The 18,841-nt window shown below is 37.1% G+C and overlaps 1 protein-coding gene across 2 annotated transcripts; it reads right to left on the bottom strand.

Annotated features, from left to right (window-relative positions):
• Positions 1-581: 581 nt before the first annotated feature.
• Positions 582-8,529, bottom strand: LOC112500703 (nicotinamide/nicotinic acid mononucleotide adenylyltransferase). 2 transcript variants are annotated; one of them, XM_025104259.1, is made up of 10 exons: positions 8,385-8,529; positions 6,694-6,776; positions 5,961-6,034; positions 5,223-5,308; positions 3,823-3,906; positions 3,290-3,374; positions 1,965-2,044; positions 1,671-1,772; positions 1,017-1,075; positions 582-937 (listed from the first exon to the last, which is right to left on the bottom strand). In XM_025104259.1, the coding sequence occupies exons 2-10, from the start codon at positions 6,750-6,752 to the stop codon at positions 838-840; spliced, it is 729 nt and encodes a 242-aa protein (XP_024960027.1). In that variant the 5' UTR covers positions 6,753-6,776; positions 8,385-8,529; the 3' UTR covers positions 582-837. The 2 variants fall into 2 exon arrangements, with proteins under 2 accessions (XP_024960027.1, XP_024960028.1); XM_025104260.1 differs by lacking the exon at positions 6,694-6,776 and having other exon boundaries at positions 8,385-8,502.
• Positions 8,530-18,841: the final 10,312 nt, after the last annotated feature.

Genomic DNA, 18,841 nt, shown 5'->3' with positions numbered 1-18,841 from the left:
CCAAACAAATCAATACAATGACACCCTTCGAAAACGGTGACTCGTGCCATCATATCCTACTATAAAAGGTCCGCCCATACCATAAAATCGAATATGGACAATACAATAAATCAATGATGAATTACAAACCATATAGACCAAAATCGTAATCTTTAACAAACCGTAAGATGAAAAACGTAATTTACAAACAAAAAAAAAAGAAAAATTAAGTAGCTCAAACATGCCCAATAGAATTTTGATACGAGATGGATGTTTGGGGTCCTTTACCAAAATGTTTACCGGGTTGCCGATACTTTCATCTCACTAACTTTACCGGGTAAAATTATTAGCTGTCAAAATGTCATCGTATGTGACAATCTTAACCGTAAATACTTTTTTTGAAGTGTACAATATTGATATACAACAAATAAAACAAATAAACTCATACACCCTCCTCACTTTTGGTGAGGTTTGAACATTTCGCCTCCTAAGAAGCCAAAGGACTCACATACCACTAGGCCAAAGGCCCTTTGGTTTACCTGGTAAGTACTTACCAGTAAAAGTTGTCACCTTCACTTACCAGGTAAAACTCTTGTTCCTTGTTTTGCCTCTTAACAGGTAAGACTCTCAGCCTTTGCCATATTAATCTGATAAGGTAATTGATCCGGTAAGTATTTAATAAACGATCCTTATTGGGGACAATGATGATTCAAATAGAAAAATAAAAGCCAACTACAAGGGCTACATTTGTGTTCACATATCTAAAACCCCGTTGAAGTTTACGACGAAATGGATACCCCGGATTGGTGTTATTTGATGTACCCAAGGAATACGATACGCTACCAAGCTTCCCCGTTGTCAATTTGTGGGGTTTGTGTACAGTTGGTGTCGTTTAATGTAATCAATAACGTCATCCGATGTCAAGTATTTCACCGATAAACCCCGTGAAATGCAATCTCTGTGATTACATAAACAAACACAATTAAGCTTTTCATGTTACAGGCAAAAAATAAAAGTACAGTTAATCTGATGGCTACCTTATTAGAGTTGAACTGATGCGGTTCGGTACCAATTCATCCACCACTTCAATGTTACTCTGCATCATTCACAAAGAGGGCAATGATATGATAAAAGGTATACAAGATTGGCAAGCTTTTCACAGAACAGAGGTCTTAATGGAAACTGCCGCTCTACTCTTCAAGATAGAGATCATACATCAAACCGCCAGGACGGCAGGACCCCACCGCCGTGTGAATATACTAGGATCGTTTGGTTTGGCAAATATGCTAGGAAAAAACCTAGATGTTTGGGAAATACTCGCTCTACTCCTTAGGGTGGAGATAAGGTATGTGTACATCCCACCCCGAATGAGATACATTGGGATTGTTTGTTTTGGTAAATATGCTAGGAAAAAAAAGTTGATGTTTGGATTTAAGAGATTATGTAAGTGAATCTGCTAGAAAAAGAGAACACACGTAATCTCGTATCAAACCAAATAGATAAGCAAACCCAGTATATCCTACCCTGAGGCCAAAGATGGATCTTTGGGGGGATGTTAACTGGAGTTGTCCCCTACCCCAAAGAGTAGAGCAGCTCTATAATAAAATAGCAAACGATTGTCGTCAAGTAGAGTTTGCATCTAACAAGTTTTTGCACTAGAAGTTAGTTGTGAAAAAATGTGGGTTGGTTACCTTATATTCCGTCAAGATGTCATCACGTGAGATGATTTTCTTAATGTCTTGACCTTCCCTGCGGATGCAGACTATGCCATAATCTCTGCATATACTTCTGACCTAAAATGATAAGATGCCATTCGCAGTCGATTAAAAAGATCATAAATTCATGTTCTCAAACAGTAAAATGAGCTTCTTTCCTGGTTTTACATAGTTGCACAAAATGCCATCAGTGGCAGAAAGTTGTGGGAATCACAGATTCAATCTTTTGTGTAATACCACCAAAAAAGATGTAATCAATTGTGAATTTACCTGCTCGGGTATCCAAGCTCCAGGAATGCCAAATGATTCGAGTAGATCGGAGCCACAAACAAGCATGACCTTAAGGGATGCTAAAATTACACAAAACAAAATTACTGTCCGTTGCACTTTAAGTTTTGTCTACCCATTTCTAGCTGATTAGTAGTAAGCAAAAAAAGACAAAACTTTCAACAAGGGTAAAATTGTCACAAATGGGTACACTTGGCTATGTTTGGCAAACTAGATAATGAACTAGCTGTTGGATGATAGCTAGTTATGTCTGGAAAGAACTGGTTGATAAGCTAGATAGCAACGTAATATGATCTTAAATTGATCTAAAAGGACGTGTAAAAAGTTAATAAAAAATAAACAAGGGGTGTAATTAGAATATAAATAGAAAAACCCATGGAGCTTATTGAAATGCTACATATACTAGCACTTTAAAAAGCAAGCTTATGGCTAACCAAACAGGGTTTATTCAATAAGCTCACAAAGTTAGCTAACTTAATTATTGCTGAACATGGCCTTAATTGTCATAGTTCAATAACTAACTGGGGAAAAAACAAGTAATAGATCATGTGTCTCATCAATATTTGTATTTGGTAAGAGAATAAGAAAGAAATACACTTTCCATCGTCAGCCTGTCTTTTTTATAAGAAACAATTAGAGGTTGTTTGGTTGATTTTCATTAAGTCATGTATGGATAAAGTTGTTTGTGTAGATTAATTTGTCTGTATAGATTGAGAATTTTTTTGTTTGGAAGGGTTTTTATAGATGGAAGAAGCATGTTTTTTATTTGGGAGGGGCAAGTTTCGAAAAAACTTGGCTTTCTGCATAAAACTCTCCCTAGAAGCTTATTGAATAAGCCACTTTAGATATCATCAAGCCGCTACCAAACAGTCATGTATAGCTGACCGAATAAGCCATGAATCTCATTAAGCTCGTTAAGTTTCTAACAAACAAGCCCTTACTACTTCTTAACTATATATACTGTCAATTTACCATTTTACCTAGCTTAAAAAAGGCTGCATACTCCTTGAAGTAAATAATTGGCTTTTACTCCTAAATCAGGGAACATTTGACTCTTTAAAACTCATCTTTTTACAGAATCTCCTTTTGGGGAAAAGAAGTATGGATGATAAAACCTGAACATGAAGTTTTGTAAGGTGGAAATATCCATGTAGATTGAAGAAAGGCAAATGATTGAGAACTAATAGTAGAGAAGATATAACTGCAACTTAAATAACACAGAAAAGTCATTCAGCTATTTTGGCAACTGAAGGAACATGTAGATCTAGCATGCTACATGTTATATAACTGACTGATGTGGACCATACCACTAGGTATCAGCCCATTATCGCAAAAGAAGCTCCTGATTCTTGATAGCACAGTCAATGAGCGTTGAAAAGAACTTTGCTTTGCCTAAAATAGATAAACAGTTCTGCATCAATAAATACAGAAGAAATAAGCAGGGGATCTATACAATGCAGAGGTCCATCTAAATGAAACAGAATCAAAGCTACATATGTTAGAATAAAAAGGGAAATAATCTACTTTTAATTCGTTTTAGTTGTAAAAGTACATTCCAAAGCGATCAACTACACTGTAAAATCACATGAACTTCCACTTTTACCATCAACAATTCATCTTTACGACAGTCATGATGCACCACACCCAAAAAAATACAACCAGTTAGTGCCATCGGGACGAAAATTTTGTGTTAAAAATCTCTGCTTAGGAACCTGTTTTCTGGAATAGCAAAGGGTAACAGGAAAAATAATGAATTCCAGAAATTCCTTGCATCTTTGCTCGAGTTGTTTACGTCGATCTGAGAGGGCATAGTCAATGAGAGAGGGAGAAAGAAACTAACCTCCCAAGTATCCACCATTATGAGCTCGGAACTTTTGCAAGCTAGTTGGCACATTGCAATGCGATGTTCAGCTGGTATGAGACCCTGCACAAAAATAAAAGTTTCAGCTCCTGCACTGCAAACATTTAGAATCTTGTCTCAGAAAGATATTAAATGAATAATTATGCAAGTTCTTCGTTATTGTTTATTGCACACAGAAATAAGTGCAACCACAAGTTCATCTTAACATGCCATCATCAGGTTCATAGATATTAATGCAGAATGCAGCAAAACTATGAACTTGCTAAAAGAAAAAAACAATAGAAGGCCAAGGACAAATTATAGCAAAAAATCTCCCTAAAATAAAGCCATTTGAAATAATTATCACCCAGTATCACTTGAACTTTAAAGGAACTTTTCACTTCAATTGCACGTGACTGGACACTAGAGCCCACAAACCAACTGCTAGGAGTCGCATTGGCCATTATAGATACATGTAGGCACTATTGACACTTGTACTAATCATCACCTAAAGAAAAAAATTCAATCTAATTTTATGTGGACACTATGATCAAATTCAACAAGGGGGAAATAGATTTTCTGTTCTTTTTCAACCAATGCAGGGCCCATGCTTGTGGTAACAGGCGAACCTAAAGACAATACGTCAGGGCTAACCCTCTACATGTCGGCTTGACCCATAACCATAAGGGTGTGTTTGGTACACTGGACAAGACAAAGCAGAATAGACACCAGTGTTCCACGTTTGGCAAAGAGTTCTATGTGGACAAAATGAAACAAAGTGGAACAGGAGTGTTCCACCCCCACCCGCACCCCCATGGAACAGGGTGGAACAAATCTATATTTTACCAATATAACTTCAAAACAAAACCTAGGTTTCTTCCAAAATATCAAATATGCCCCCCTTCCCCCCCCCCTCACATTTTATTTATTGTTTAAATTTTGTTTATTGTATTTTATGCGCTATAAACTTCTCAAAATATTATTTTTATACGGTTTTTATATTTCAGTTAATTTATGTAATTTATTAAATATTAATAATAATAACAAAATAATAAAAAATGTATAAAATAAAAACTGGAAACTAGATAAACTTTTTATTTTGGTTTAATCGTCTTGACGAAAACTTTCTAATGATATATTTCCTTATAAAAATATCAATTTTTTTCTAATTCAGTAAATTACATAAATTAATCAAAATCCATACAATATACAAACAATTCCTTAAGGGTAAATTGACCATTTTATTTGTTCTGTCTTGTCCAGTTTTTTCTTACCAAATGTTGAACAGTTGTCATGTCCTATTCCGTCCTGTTATGCCTGTCTGGATACCAAACGCACCCTAAATGTCTTCAACTTTGTTATCTGGCATGAATGATGTAAAGCTACAGGAAGCCACATACCTTTTTCTGGTAGGCATCATTTACAGGTGACATATAACCTCCAACAACATGAAAACCTCTCGAGTTAAGTGCATCTCTTGCCAACTCTAAGAATGAAAACATATGACAATAAGCATGCATCTATAATTATAATAAGGGGCATTACTGGAGTTGTAAACACATCAATCCAACTTTGTAAAAGCCTCTTATATCACAGGTTTCAATGCATTAGGCTTTGGCCTACAGATGAAGATGATCAAATAGCAGTCATGTGTTATGTCAGGTTACTGAAGAGCTGAAAGATGACAGCAAATGAGTAATCCACTTCTAAGACGTATGACATGAAATCAGTAATTTCTTCTGATTTTATACGCGAAATTGTGCAACTTTTTGTGCTTGGTAGGCGGATTCTAGAGGTTACCTAGTGTCGTTTCTCAAACACAACAATAAAACAAGTCACATAAACTGACAGCCAGAATGTGGATCGTCAATACTGTATAACAATCCAATCTCACCCATTCCCTTATCAATGTATAGTACACATTACCCACTAGAAAATCCAATGTGACTTATTCTACGTTTAGCAAACTTCTCTTTGGAATCCATGCATATGATACAGCATTTGACGTAGACGGAAAGAAAAACTGAAAACGAGGTGTGAACTAGGGAGATATAGAGGGTTAGAAGAATCACATTGCACATAGAGTGGATTTCTACTGCAACCTTCAAGTTTGAGACTAAAACAAGCAAACTACATACCAAAAAGCCGTAAATGCATGAATGTAGGAGGATTGAAGCTTCCAGTTGATACCAAAACTACGTGGATTTTTCCCCTGCAAAAGTGTGGGAGGGGTGAGTATTAATTCACACTGCTATTATTCAGCGTTGGACAATCCTATAAAAAAATTCACTATATCTTTAATTCTTTATGCTAAAACAATTGGTTGTTCTGCCTGAGGTGGGGATCTCTTGTGTCATACGTTATTTGAAGTACACCACTGCCATGAGTATCAGGATATCAAATCTATCAAGGGTCCTAAGTAGAAGAAACATTAGGGTTGGAATTCTCTTTTCCTACTCTAGAGATAGTAATTATCATTTTGAGTTTTTTTCTTTCTTGGCTCAGTAAAAGTTAATTTTTTCTTCTTGCAGGGTGTAGTAGCTGTCAAACATCGGTATCTCACAAGTAAAACAGATTCTTATTGATGATGAAGGAACACCTCAAGTTTTTACCTTTTGTATTGAATCTTCTAAAAATAATCACATGATGGTAACGAAACAATGCCATAATGCACCCAATCCTTGTGTCTATACCAACATAAATTGTATTGCCTTTGACATTTGGAGAGAACATGTTAGCTATTACTTTACACAGGTTAGACAGATCAGCAATGTTCTAACACCTAAAATCGAAGATGACACTTGCAGTAGTTGAGTACATCATATACTATCGTTTCGAAATTAATCAGTAAACATAATTGAGTAAACTTACTTTGTGTTTTCATTCTTGGACTCTAACAATAACTTATCGAGAGGCAACGCATCATCCATTTCCGAATTCCTGTTTCTGGATATCTAACACAAGAAAAATCATACATTTACAACAGTAGAGAAGAATAAACTAAATCAGTACTTACGAAAAGATATTTAATCAAGGCTTCTTTGTATCATCTTCCCGGTAAATACCCATCAATCAAAGTTTTATATGTTACAATATTAGGGGAAATCCTCAACAACAAAATCTCATTGAAGATGTGAAGCGAAACCCTAGCTTTCCCTTCTCTTATTGACCATAAGTAATCCTTTTTATATTTGTTTTTTTCTTTTAGATTAAACATAGGGGTAAAACTTGACTTCATAGTTCATTGAAATGTCTTTTGAACCAGTGCTATCTGACTTACAGGTAAAGCTTAGGGGTCGTTTACTAAACACTTACTTGGTAAGTGTTTAATGCATAAATTTCCTCATTGGATGAACATGAAAAAGACCAAGAATCTTACCGGGTAAGAGCGACGAGAAGGATGGAGAGTCTTACCTTGTAAGTGAGGATGTCAACTCTTACCCAGGTAAGCGCTTACCCAATAAATTGTTGTATTCGATATTTTTTGATATACTAAAATCTTATGCATCAAAATAAATTATAGTGTTGAATCCTATTTGTAAGCGCTTACCGGGTAAGCATTTAGGTAAACGGCCCCTAAAGTCTCCCTAAAAGTTAAGGGTTCATGCTCCAGGAACAGGCTCGATTCCATAGCATATCGCCCTTTGTTTGTCAGTTTCGGGAATATCCCCATTCATCACCAAAAGTTAGGACTATGCATGAGCAATTGCAGTATATAAATATTATACTCAAAAAATTTAAAAATAAAAACATAAAAAGTTTGGATCCAATAACACCGGTCATTGGTATCATACCATCCCTTTCATGAGCATCCCTCACCTCCACATATGTAACAACCAATTTGTTATAAAGCACAGAGTGTATAAGGAAATGCACAAACCCATAATTAAATGACTAAAAGAAATATATACTTTTTGTTTGGGAGAAAAATTGTAGAGATAGATAGCAAAGGGGCTTGGTTGTCATCCCCCATATCATATGAATTATGAATACCAACACCAGGGATTTTGGAATCCCCGTGGATTTTGATACAATGTCCGTTATTGTCAGCCAAATCATCATTTAAGTTGCAACTCAACAGCCACCAAAACCAAAATGGAAAAAGGAGTTGAACGAAGCAACACTGAATTCAAGGTTATCATTAACTTTCAAGCAACGAGTTGATATAAGACTTGTATACTTAAGCTTTGATTCGTTCCAAATTATTGTTTAGAACAGTATATAGAGTTGATTGGTGGGGTTTTGGTTTCATTTTAGTAATCAAATGATGATTTTGGTCTCTGATCCTTGTGTACATAAACATGAATTAAACAGGTGTGTACTATAATTCCCTGTTATGGCGTGATTGAGTTACAAACAAAATCCCAAATACATCATACTTGAACATAGTTGTGTGAGGAACAAAAAACACTAAGAGTAATGAACAAAATCAAGGAAATCAAAGCGAAAACCACGATGTTGGCAACTGTGAATACGAACTTTTGTTTTTGATCGATTCACTTCAATGACTCATTTAAAACTGTTGAAATTAAGTTGATATACTACTCAAAAGCAAAACCTACCAAGTAATCCAACTAGATCATGTGCCTTGAAGCTTCAATCGATCGTTCATGGCAGTAGAGAAGGATTTGTGTTACGACGTGAAAACCAAGCCAGTGAGCCGTGTGGAAGAAGTACCGATTCCGTACTTTTTGGTTTTCTATCATGGGCTGCTCAATCTTGGGCCTGTTGGTGTGAATTTGACCCATTCAAGCAAATTACGTTTTTTGTCCTTGTGATTTGTTAAAATTACGATTTTCATCCCTCTGTTTAGAAATTACAGTTTTAGTCCATTTGGTTTGTAATTTATTTCTATTTTTATTCTTACAATTTATAATTTATTGTTGTTTCAGTCCTTGTGATTTACAGTTCTTTATTATTTTGTTCTTTCCTTAAGGATAGTGATTTGTCCCGAATAGGACGGGGATTCCCTGCTAAAACGGGTCTCAGGGTTCGAGATCCCCGGTAGACTCAAACTAACTGATATTCTTCATGAGGTTTGGCCAGGGCAGATGGCTGTTACTAAAAACCGGGGGCCGGGGATTACCAAACAAATTTAGGGTTATAAGGGTGCGTTTGGTACGTTGGACAGGGTGGGACAGGACAGGACAGAACACAATTGTCCTATGTTTGGTGTGGTTTTATGTGGGACTAACTAGAMCAAACTAGAACAAGGGTGGGACAAGGTTGTCCACCCTTTATCCATGGAACTAAGTAGAACAAGAAACTTTTTACCACTTTACCCTCAAAAACCTCATACGCATACCTTCCTTCTTCCCCTTCACTCTCCTCTCCTCTCCTCCATCGCTTCCACCGCTCAACCGGCGTCCGGTGACGGCGACTTCCGATGGCCGCCGCTGCTGCTTCTCCCGATGGCCGCCGCCGCCGCTTCTCCGATCGCCGCCGCCGCCGCTTCTCCGATCGCCGCCGCCGCCGCTTCTCCGATCGCCGCCGCCGCTGCTTCTTACAGCAACTACATCACGATTTGAAGGAACTCTTCAAATATCTTTCTTCTTATTTCATGCAAKTAAGGAATTATATTTTGATGGTGGTTTCGTACTCGATTTCGCCAACAACTTGATTAATTGAAGTACTTATTAGGGATTTTAATGAAGTATTATGATTTATTTCGAGAGTTTACATTGATTATCACTGGGGGTAAATTGATCATTTTAACCAGTTCTATCATGTCCTGTCCTGTCTTACCAAACGCTGAACAGCTGTCCTGTCTTGTCCTGTCCTGTCCCGTCCTGTCCTGTCCATTCCTGTCTGCGCACCAAACGCACCCTAAGTGAACCGAACATTTTAGCGGACTGTTTGTGAATCGTTATGCAGGAAGTTCATTTATATTTATTTATTTAACAAATGAACGAACATGAGCAAAAAAAAAATCATTTAGTTAAATGAACGAACATGAACAAGAATCTCATCCGTTTATTTATGTTCGTGAAAGTTCGTTCATTTTACGTTCGTTTATGTTTGTTTATATATTAAATTTCTTTCTTTATTTAAGTTTTAATTTTCTAGACTTGTTCGTTTATGTTCCATTAGACCTCTCATTTATGTTCGTTTAGCATGTTTGTTTATGTTCGTTTGTTTACGTTCGTTTTACATGTTAATGAACGAACACAAAAAAATTCGTTCGTTTACCGTTCGTGTTCGTTCGGTTAAGTTAAACGAATGAACATGAACAAGTCTTTGTTGGTGTTCGTTTACAACCCTAATCAAATCAGGTTCGAGTATTTGGTTCATCGGGTGAGCATGAGTTTTTTTGCCATCCCTGGGCAAAACAGTTGGAAGCAAACATAATATCACCATGCAAAAGCTCTTACGATGTGGTCCTTATAACACATGATCAAGTGCCTTACAGGTTAATGGGACAACACAGTTACACTCCCATATCATATAGTCAATGGGATAACACAATATCTTGTCATACGACTCATAAGACAACACAGTCTCATGTCTCACGAGTCGTATTGTGGGAGATAGGATGATTAGTATCGTTTTTTTTTTGACATCAATAGTCACATGCATACCTTTTTAAGCGAATAACCTTGTCAGGGCTTGACATTGCCGCAAATCCTCTTGAAAGAGAGGGGTGCCTTCGGGCTCGCGGGCACAGATGATGTATGGCTGTCGTCAGCTAATCGTAAACTTATTGCTACATATGTATAATTGATAAATTAATTGATAGTATACAGATAAAATGTAAACCGAAAATGGAAATCCCTTGAGCGCTAATTGTATCAAACTTTTTATCAGGCTTGCAGATAGAGCTTTCTTCAACTAACTTATATGTATTTCATAAGAACCTCAACACAAACCATAATTAGGTGTGAGAATGGGGCCGGGACCTCAATCCCATTCCATACAGTTGGGGATTTTTTTTTTCCCATTTATATAAGCTATTTTAAATCAAATATCTCAGACACCATACATGTTTAAATCTCACATATTTTCAATAAACCAAAAATCGAAAATAATTTAATTTAGGGGGTGTTTGATATTACTTATAAAAAGCAATTTATTGACTTATTTTGGTGTGACACCGATAATAAGCACTTTTGAGTATTTGGATAAACAACTTATGTCGGTGTCAAACCGGTAATAATTTTTTTTGAAAGAAGTTAAATCATTCCAAAATATAATAAATTTATAAGGACTTTTATAGAAAAACGTAAGTTTTTTCAAATAAGCAATCTCAAACACCCCTTAATACAAAAAATAATACATCATAATAATTAATAACCCAAAAAAAAAAATTCAATTTAATCCAAAAAAACATAACTTCACACGTACCAGTAATATCCAAAACCATATCGAGTAACATCAAAACATATCAACTGTATTTTGACTTGATATCCAAAATATTATATACAACATAAAAAAACAATTCTAGTATATATATATATATATATATATATTGTTTTCTAACAAGAACATGACAGATAAACATGGGTATTTTTGTCTTTTAATAATCTAATTAACCAGATTATTGAATTTGTTTAACGACCGTATGTGAGAGACACCTTAGTCATAACTCGTAAGACAATAACAACCATATGATCATATCCGTACTTTTTTGAATTTAGGGACGATGATCGTATTTTTGTACATGCCACATGGACCAAATCCGCAATTCACTCTAATTTGTTATACTAAATTAGGCATGGTAACAGGGCGACGATGGGACGAGTTTTGTAATCCCCGAGCCCGGTTTTTAGTATTAGCCCCCTGCCCCGGTCCCTGCGAGTAGATGATTAACATTCCGTCATCCGTCAAACCCTATGAAAAATACATGTTAGTTTGAGTCTACCAAAGATCCCGAGCCTCATCCCCGGCCCCGGTTTGAGTAACATCCCCTGACCCCGCCCCCAGTATGAGTCTACCGGGGATCATCGACCTTGGCCCCATTTTAGCGGATAATCCCCGTCTCCGTTCGGATCAGGTGCGCCAAGTTCCCCACCGGGTCGAGGGACGTCACCATTTTTATACTAAATAAATAATATTTTTCAAAGAAATATTTATTTATTTGAAGTAACTTTTTTAATTATAAAAAGTAAATAAATAAATTTTACTTCAAAAAAATTAATAAATAAAGGTGAGATGCATGTGTAAGCAGGAAAAAAAAGGAAATGAACGGATCCAAATATTTGAATTTAAATTGGCGCTTCAGTCAGAAAACGGGAGTGTGTTGATGGATTTGGTTCACCGCCGGTGAAGATGACGACGTTGGAGAAGTTGTTCCTTCAAATCTTCGAGCGCAAGGATGGGATCATCCAACAAGTTCAGCAGCAAGCCGATTCCTACACTCAACAACTCGCTTCCAGACTACTTATCGATGGAATTACTCCTCCTCCTTGGCTTTTGAACCCTAATTGTAACTCTCGTTCTTTGAATCCCAATGGTAAGCATACAAGTACTCGAATTTGAGTAAACTATGTCTTTTAAAGTTTAGATTAAACTAGGAAATTACGGTAGTTATCATGTTAGAAGATTAGGTTATGTTTACATGTTTCCCCCCTTTTCATTTATATAATGTATTTAACCTTCATTGTGTTGTTTTCTCATCGAAGGAAATAGGAGTGCATTTGTTTGTCTTTATCTTATGGACTGTGAAGTTTCAAATCACTGATTTGAAATTTGAAGTGTTTGTGTCACATGGATATGCGAATTTGGCATTTATAGCTAACATTCACTCAAATTTTATCATTTGCGTGTGTAAATTCTAAAGCTTCGAGCATAATAAGAACACACTGTCTACAAGTGAGTTTTGTAGACTGTCCAAGACCAAGAGATCCACTATCCCTCTGTCAATGATATTTGGTACAGTATTATGATATGATTAAATTGTTAAAGCATGGTGTTATAGCTAACATACACTCAAAAAAGGTACTTCCAAACGTTTTAAAGGTTTGTCTAGGTAAAGGCTGTAGGTGGAAGATACAAGGTGACAGTTGAGACTAAAGTGACTGGTGACTAATGGGATAATAGTATAACTAATTTTTATTATCTACAAGTGTAAATCCTGAGGTTGCGAGCATAGTAAGAACAACATTGTGCACAATTGAGTTTTGTAGCCTGTCCAAGACAAGAGACCCATTATCCTTCTGTCAATGATATTTGGTACAGTATTAATGTATTATGATGATTGATTTGTTACGCGATGGTGTTATTTTGCAGATTTGGAAAAAGAAGAGATCATCTCTAGGCTCTTACTTCAACCTTCACGAGACTCCGTTCCTTATTCAATTGGTGGCTTTTCTCGGTATTATCGACCAGTTGTTGCTGGGGGCAATGGACAGTTATCAACTGAAATATGCATGGAAACCCATGCTCATAATCAAGGTCACAATGTAAGCCATGAACCGATGACAATGCTTGAGTGTCGTAATAATGACACAAGACACAGCTTAAATTGTGTCACTGAGCAAGATGACAGTGTTAACTCTCCTCAGAATGAGACAGATGCTAGAATTTCAAGCATTTATGCTGCACCAGATACGTCACTTGCTAGAATTCAGAGGTCAAAGTCGAGGCAAAAAGCTCGGGAGCTTCGAACTAATGCGAAAACTGCAGGCAAAAGCTGTTTATGCCGTGAAAATAGAACCCACATTTCTTTTAGTGGAGACTCAGTATCCAAAAGCGAAATCCATGAAATCACTCAAGATAAGTGCCCTTCAGAACTGGACAAATGCAATCATATAAGTGGAGCAAATTCGGTGGCAGCAGAAGGAAAGGGTGACAAGGGAAATGTTGGAACCAGCTACAGCAGTAGACCTGCAAGATCCGGTAGTTCTTATGAAAAACCCAGTTGTTTGAATGATCATCGTAAAACCAGCTTATCTCCTGAGAAGGAAGAGTTAGACGGTAGTATCCTGGTTCCTCCAACAGGTAAGTCGTTGGAACAATCTGGTCTTGTTAGTGGTGCTATGGAAGGCACCGGTCTTCCTGATGTCTCTTTGGGAAGTTGTGCAGCCAAAAAATCAATAACTGGGAAGGCACAGGATATCCAGAGGCAAAGTAAGCTTTGTTCTGGTAGAATTACAAGGTCTAGAAGTTCAATCCAACAAACTAGTGGGATAAACAAATCTCCAAAACTGGGCAAATCTTCTTCTTGCAATCCAAAAGAAGGTAGAGATGCGCTTCCTATTTCTGTTGGCGATTTTACCCATGGACTTGATGCCTCCAATGAGTTACTGGATGCAGTTGAAACTTCTCAGGTGCTTAGTGTTAGAATTGGGGAGACACAAGCTATTAATAGCAATGAAGGTGTATTGAAGCCAGTCATTTCCTCCAATATTGCTGCTCTCCGAGTTACAAGGTCAAGGTCTGGTTCTATCAAAGAACATCTACTTGGTGCTAATCACCAAGAAAATATTGAGATGGTTGTTGGAAATGCACCCATGGATGAGCCAGTTGTAATGCAACCAGTAAATTATGGTATTAAGTTGGATCCAGTCACCTTATGCTCAGAATCAGGAGGTTTAGCCTCAAGACAATCTCCCGAGTGTTGTATGATTGTTAAACCTAAACAACTGAACTTTGATGAAACGGATGAGTGTGATTTAAATGGAATCTGTAGTCCGCTTTCCAAGAAGAGAAAGCTGTCAGGGTTGTCGGGACAGGAATGTTATCCTTCAAAGGAGTCTGCTTCATCAACAGATCATAAATACAATAGCACTTCCTTTGAGCAGCAATCACCGATGGGGATGGTAATATCAAGCAAATCAAAAGCTGCAAGGACACGTTCTCAGAGCAACATTGATGAGTGCGCAACAGACGAGATAGTGAATATCCGTTTGGACAGGAATGAGAACTCAATGGTGGATGACGTTGAGCACTATTCTACATTTCCCCTACATCATGATGTTGATGTTTCCTGTGAGGTAAATATACCACACTAAAGAAGTCCATAATAACTCTGAAGAAGTAAATGGTGCAGAACTTTAATAAAGTGGTACCTTTTACTTAGTTTTGTAGTTTTTCTTCTCAAATCATACAACTAGGTATTGAACACAGCAAGCATCCCTCATGATCTATATTAAGCATCTAAAATCTATACTGATCTTTGTTGAGAGACTGTGAACAGCCTTCTCCAGCTATTTCATACTATCTATAGCGGTCGGACCTTGTCTTTCTTCCTTCCTCTCCCGTTGGTTGATCATCGTTAAACCTTTCGTCATGCTTGATCAATCTAAATAACTAAAATGATACTGATATTTGGTGGAGTAATTAGCACTTCAGGAAGAAAACTAAGCCAAGAACCTTCAATGTTAGTTTATCTAATAATCATTTAGATATTAATTGGTATAAATCAGATCAGGTAATTGGTCCATAATCAGTAGAATTTTCATAGGTTTAATTTTGGTATTGCGTGGTTCGCCTGGTTTTTTGCTGGGTGAGGATCTAACTGAACAAGATCATACATATCCACTTTAACCTTGCTAACCCTTATTATACTATCTTCTTTCTTCCCATGTAATTACTATTATTGCTGCTGTTGTGGAAGCATTAGCTTCCATATCCAGATAAAAAAAATTAGTAACTTTGATATCAGTAGAAAAGTTTTCAGTTAAGAGAAGAAGAGCATGCAAAGTGGCTTGTAATGTTCATCACTGTTTCCAAGTTCATAGTTCCAACTTCCAACCATCCTTATGTCTTGTTGCTTGTAACTTTTCATGGCAGTTGAAAATTCATAAAGTTTTGGTATGAACTAATGTTGTTCAAGTCACTTTCAGGTTTATACATCAAACTTGTGATATGTAGATAAAAGGTGGCACTCATTCTTGTACTAGAATCTAATGCTTATTTCCTTGTATTATGTTCATGCGATATATTTCTTTTATGATAGGTTGATCTCGGCCATAAAGGTGAGGAAAGTGCTGTTTATATACCTGAATCCGAAAATCCCAAGTCATTGTTTATCTCAAGTTTAACCAAACAAGTAAACAAGGAGTCTGAGGATTGCTTTGATAATGAAGAGAGAATACCAGAGCAAGACCTTGGTTCCATAAAATCTAAGGAATTTGAAGTTGGGATGAATATGAAGTTATCCAATTTGAATTCTGCCAAAGTTGGTACATGGCCTTGGGAACTGCAGAGGGAAGTTGAGGACCAACCAATCTGCTTCTCCGACTCCCAAGGCTGTAGGGTACATGTTCAAAGAGATGCTATTCATTGTGATTCGGAGGTGCCTGAAAAAAACTTACGCTCCATTGGGGAAACTGCCTCAGTACTCTCTTCTGAAAAAATACATGTGTCTCACTCAAGTGGCATTCAGAGCTGTGACAAGGAAGTTCAGCATGGGATGATGTGCGATTTGCCGGAAGGAACAGAGTCATTACATAAGCTTCAAGCTCCAGAGGTATTACCATTCTACCAATGGCAACTTATCCTTGTTTTTCAGTCAAATACATATTGCTTTGTCATTTTTGCCGTAATATTCTGTACAAAAATTCTACGTGATAGATCTTAATTTCATTTCAGTTCTATCAAAGTTAGTTCCCACAAGGCAATAGTAGTCTTGCTATTTTGTCTTACCACTCCAAAACAGGATGCACTTTCATTGTGGAAAACCTTTTCTCTACTTATGCTACAACCATTTTTTTGTGAAGTATTATTTGTTGAATGGAAATATAGTAGAAACTGCTGCGTGATATGAGGTAGTCTGTGTTCATATGCTAATATCCAAAGGGACAATCTTAGTCAAGCAAATATATGGTTTTTATGTATACTGCATTTGTTCCTAAAGCAAGACCATGCTTCTGTAATCAAATGAAGCTACATCTAGCTGCTGCACATATATCATGTGGGGGCATGGTACTGCTGTTCACTTTCATGAGGAGTGAACTTTTTATAAAATTTCCCATTATTTACCACTGGTCTTTTGAATTATTCCTTTTGTATTGTGCTTCACAGGCAACTATTACTGAAGTGGATGATGACACTTCCGAAATTCCTTACACACTCGAACAGTCTGGACCAACCCATGTCTTAAATTTGATCGAGGATGCTGCTGATGAGTCCACTTATAGCTTGGCAGTGGATGTGGGAGCTGCAAATCTAGCCAGCAATGATGAGGTTGCAGTTGCTGATAATATCAATACTGAGAGGAGCCTTCCTGAACGGGTGTCTTGTCTGGGAAGAGATCGTCTGTTTTCGTATGGTTCATTTCAGTGTCTGCGAAACGATGACAAATATGCGGTTGACTCTGATGAAATTATGTCTGTGTATGAGGGTTTTATCATAGATGAGCAAGTGGAAAATGCAGGAATGGAGAATGATGAAGGGGAAATAGATTTTGACTCGATGGAAATCCCAAGTACCACATTTGCGAGAGCTAGCATTCTAGAGCAAATTTGCAAATCTGCTAGCACGCAGACACCATTGTCTCAGTTTTCATCTACATTTAAGCAACATCAGATTCCAGATTTGTGTGGATTTATGGCAGATGGGTTTCTTGATCACATGGACCTGGGAAATACCATGTCTCTTGAAGAGGATTCCAAAAAGCATCTTAGAGCAAGCGATAGTCATATAACTGAAGTTGATTCTGCTTTTTCAAAGCAGCAAAACTTTGATTTGCTTCCATTTTCTTCTACTCCATTTTGTTGGCAATCAAAAAACCATTATTCATCTCCTGTTGGAAAGTTCTGGGAAAGATCGGCATCAAGCTCAGGAAGTTCAGAGAAGCGATTGAGCTCAAATCCCGAGCTTACCTGCTTCCCCATTGAGGAAGACCCTAGCAGTAATGAAGAAAGTGAAAATGCAGAGGAGAGTGATGAACTTCAAGAAAGCATAATTTCCGGAGTAGCAAATGATGTTGAAGGAGGACCACCCATTGAACCTGTTGAAGTATGCTTTCAACATCCAATTACAGTGTCTACAGAAATGAAAATTGCAAGAAGAGAGAATGATGAGGAGGTGGCTGTTGAAATTGAAGAAGGCTTTGTTTCAAGAATAAAAGATGACCTTGCTGAAAGAAAAGCACCCCTTAAATCTACTGAAGTATGCTCTCAACATGTAAATCCTATGTCCACAAACATGAAATATTCTGATAGATGTAGTTCATATTCTGCCAATAAGGAGGTCAGCTTAAAGCAAAAGCCTGCAAATCATTCTGGCATTAAGGTAAGTAGGTATGAGGAGAATCGGACCTCATCGATTGCTACACGTGCTAGTAGTAGGGGGAATGTGTCCCTTCAGACTGAATACAGTAAAATTAAGAGCATGAGAAAAGGCATACCAAGGGTATCACAGAAGGAGGCTAAAGGTGGCAATATTGTATCAAGCATCAGATCATTTATTCCTATAGTTCAGCAAAAACAAGCAGCTGCTGTTTGCCCAGGTAATTTTTTTATCCACCCCCCATTTTCTGTATTACCTTTCTGTTCTGAAGCCTCAAGTACCCAAAAACTACCAAACTGCCTTCAAATTCTGGATGATGCAAAGGCTGGAGACTTTTGTTATTTATTTGTTTATGTATTCAAATTTTCTGGTCTTCTTTATGATTATGATGATTATTATTATTGTTATTATTTACGGAGATGGGTGAAGAGAGAAGTATAGGGAAGATTGATGGTTGTATGCATGTACGTGAGAGTTGTTACCTCTTATTCCCAGATGTTAGGTTTTGGGGTGAAGACTAAATGGAGTTGATGTTTAATGAACACGGAATGTATTTGGCATCTTATATTATACATGATACTCAAGTTGCTTCAATGGTCATAACGTATTAGTAAAGGCTAAGTGTTGACCCGAACTTTTTTTTATCTTTCACACAAACGATGGCACATCTGCACATGTATTTGGTGTCTTATATTAGACATGATTCATGGTGCCTCAATGGTCATACGGCATTCATAAAGGCTAAGTATTGACCTGAACCTTTTATCTTGCACAAAAGCCATGACACATCGGCACATGAATTCATGGTAACTCTGAGGCTAATAAGGTCATTCACATTTACTGCTTG

This window comes from Cynara cardunculus (genome assembly GCF_001531365.2).
Source record: "Cynara cardunculus var. scolymus isolate 2C chromosome LG 17, CcrdV1, whole genome shotgun sequence".
Taxonomy (NCBI): Eukaryota; Viridiplantae; Streptophyta; class Magnoliopsida; order Asterales; family Asteraceae; genus Cynara; species Cynara cardunculus.
Note: the sequence above shows the minus strand (reverse complement) of the source record. Positions and strands in the feature narration are given on the sequence as shown.

Excerpts from the sequence above, each read along its gene's own strand:
- LOC112500703 (XM_025104259.1), bottom strand. The coding sequence starts at position 6,752 with ATGGATGATGCGTTGCCTCTCGATAAGTTATTGTTAGAGTCCAAGAAT. Across the intron at positions 3,907-5,222 it reads ATGATGCCTACCAGAAAAAG|GGTCTCATACCAGCTGAACA; the intron begins GTATGTGGCTTC and ends ATTTTTGTGCAG. Across the intron at positions 938-1,016 it reads ATCAGTTCAACTCTAATAAG|AGATTGCATTTCACGGGGTT; the intron begins GTAGCCATCAGA and ends ATGTAATCACAG.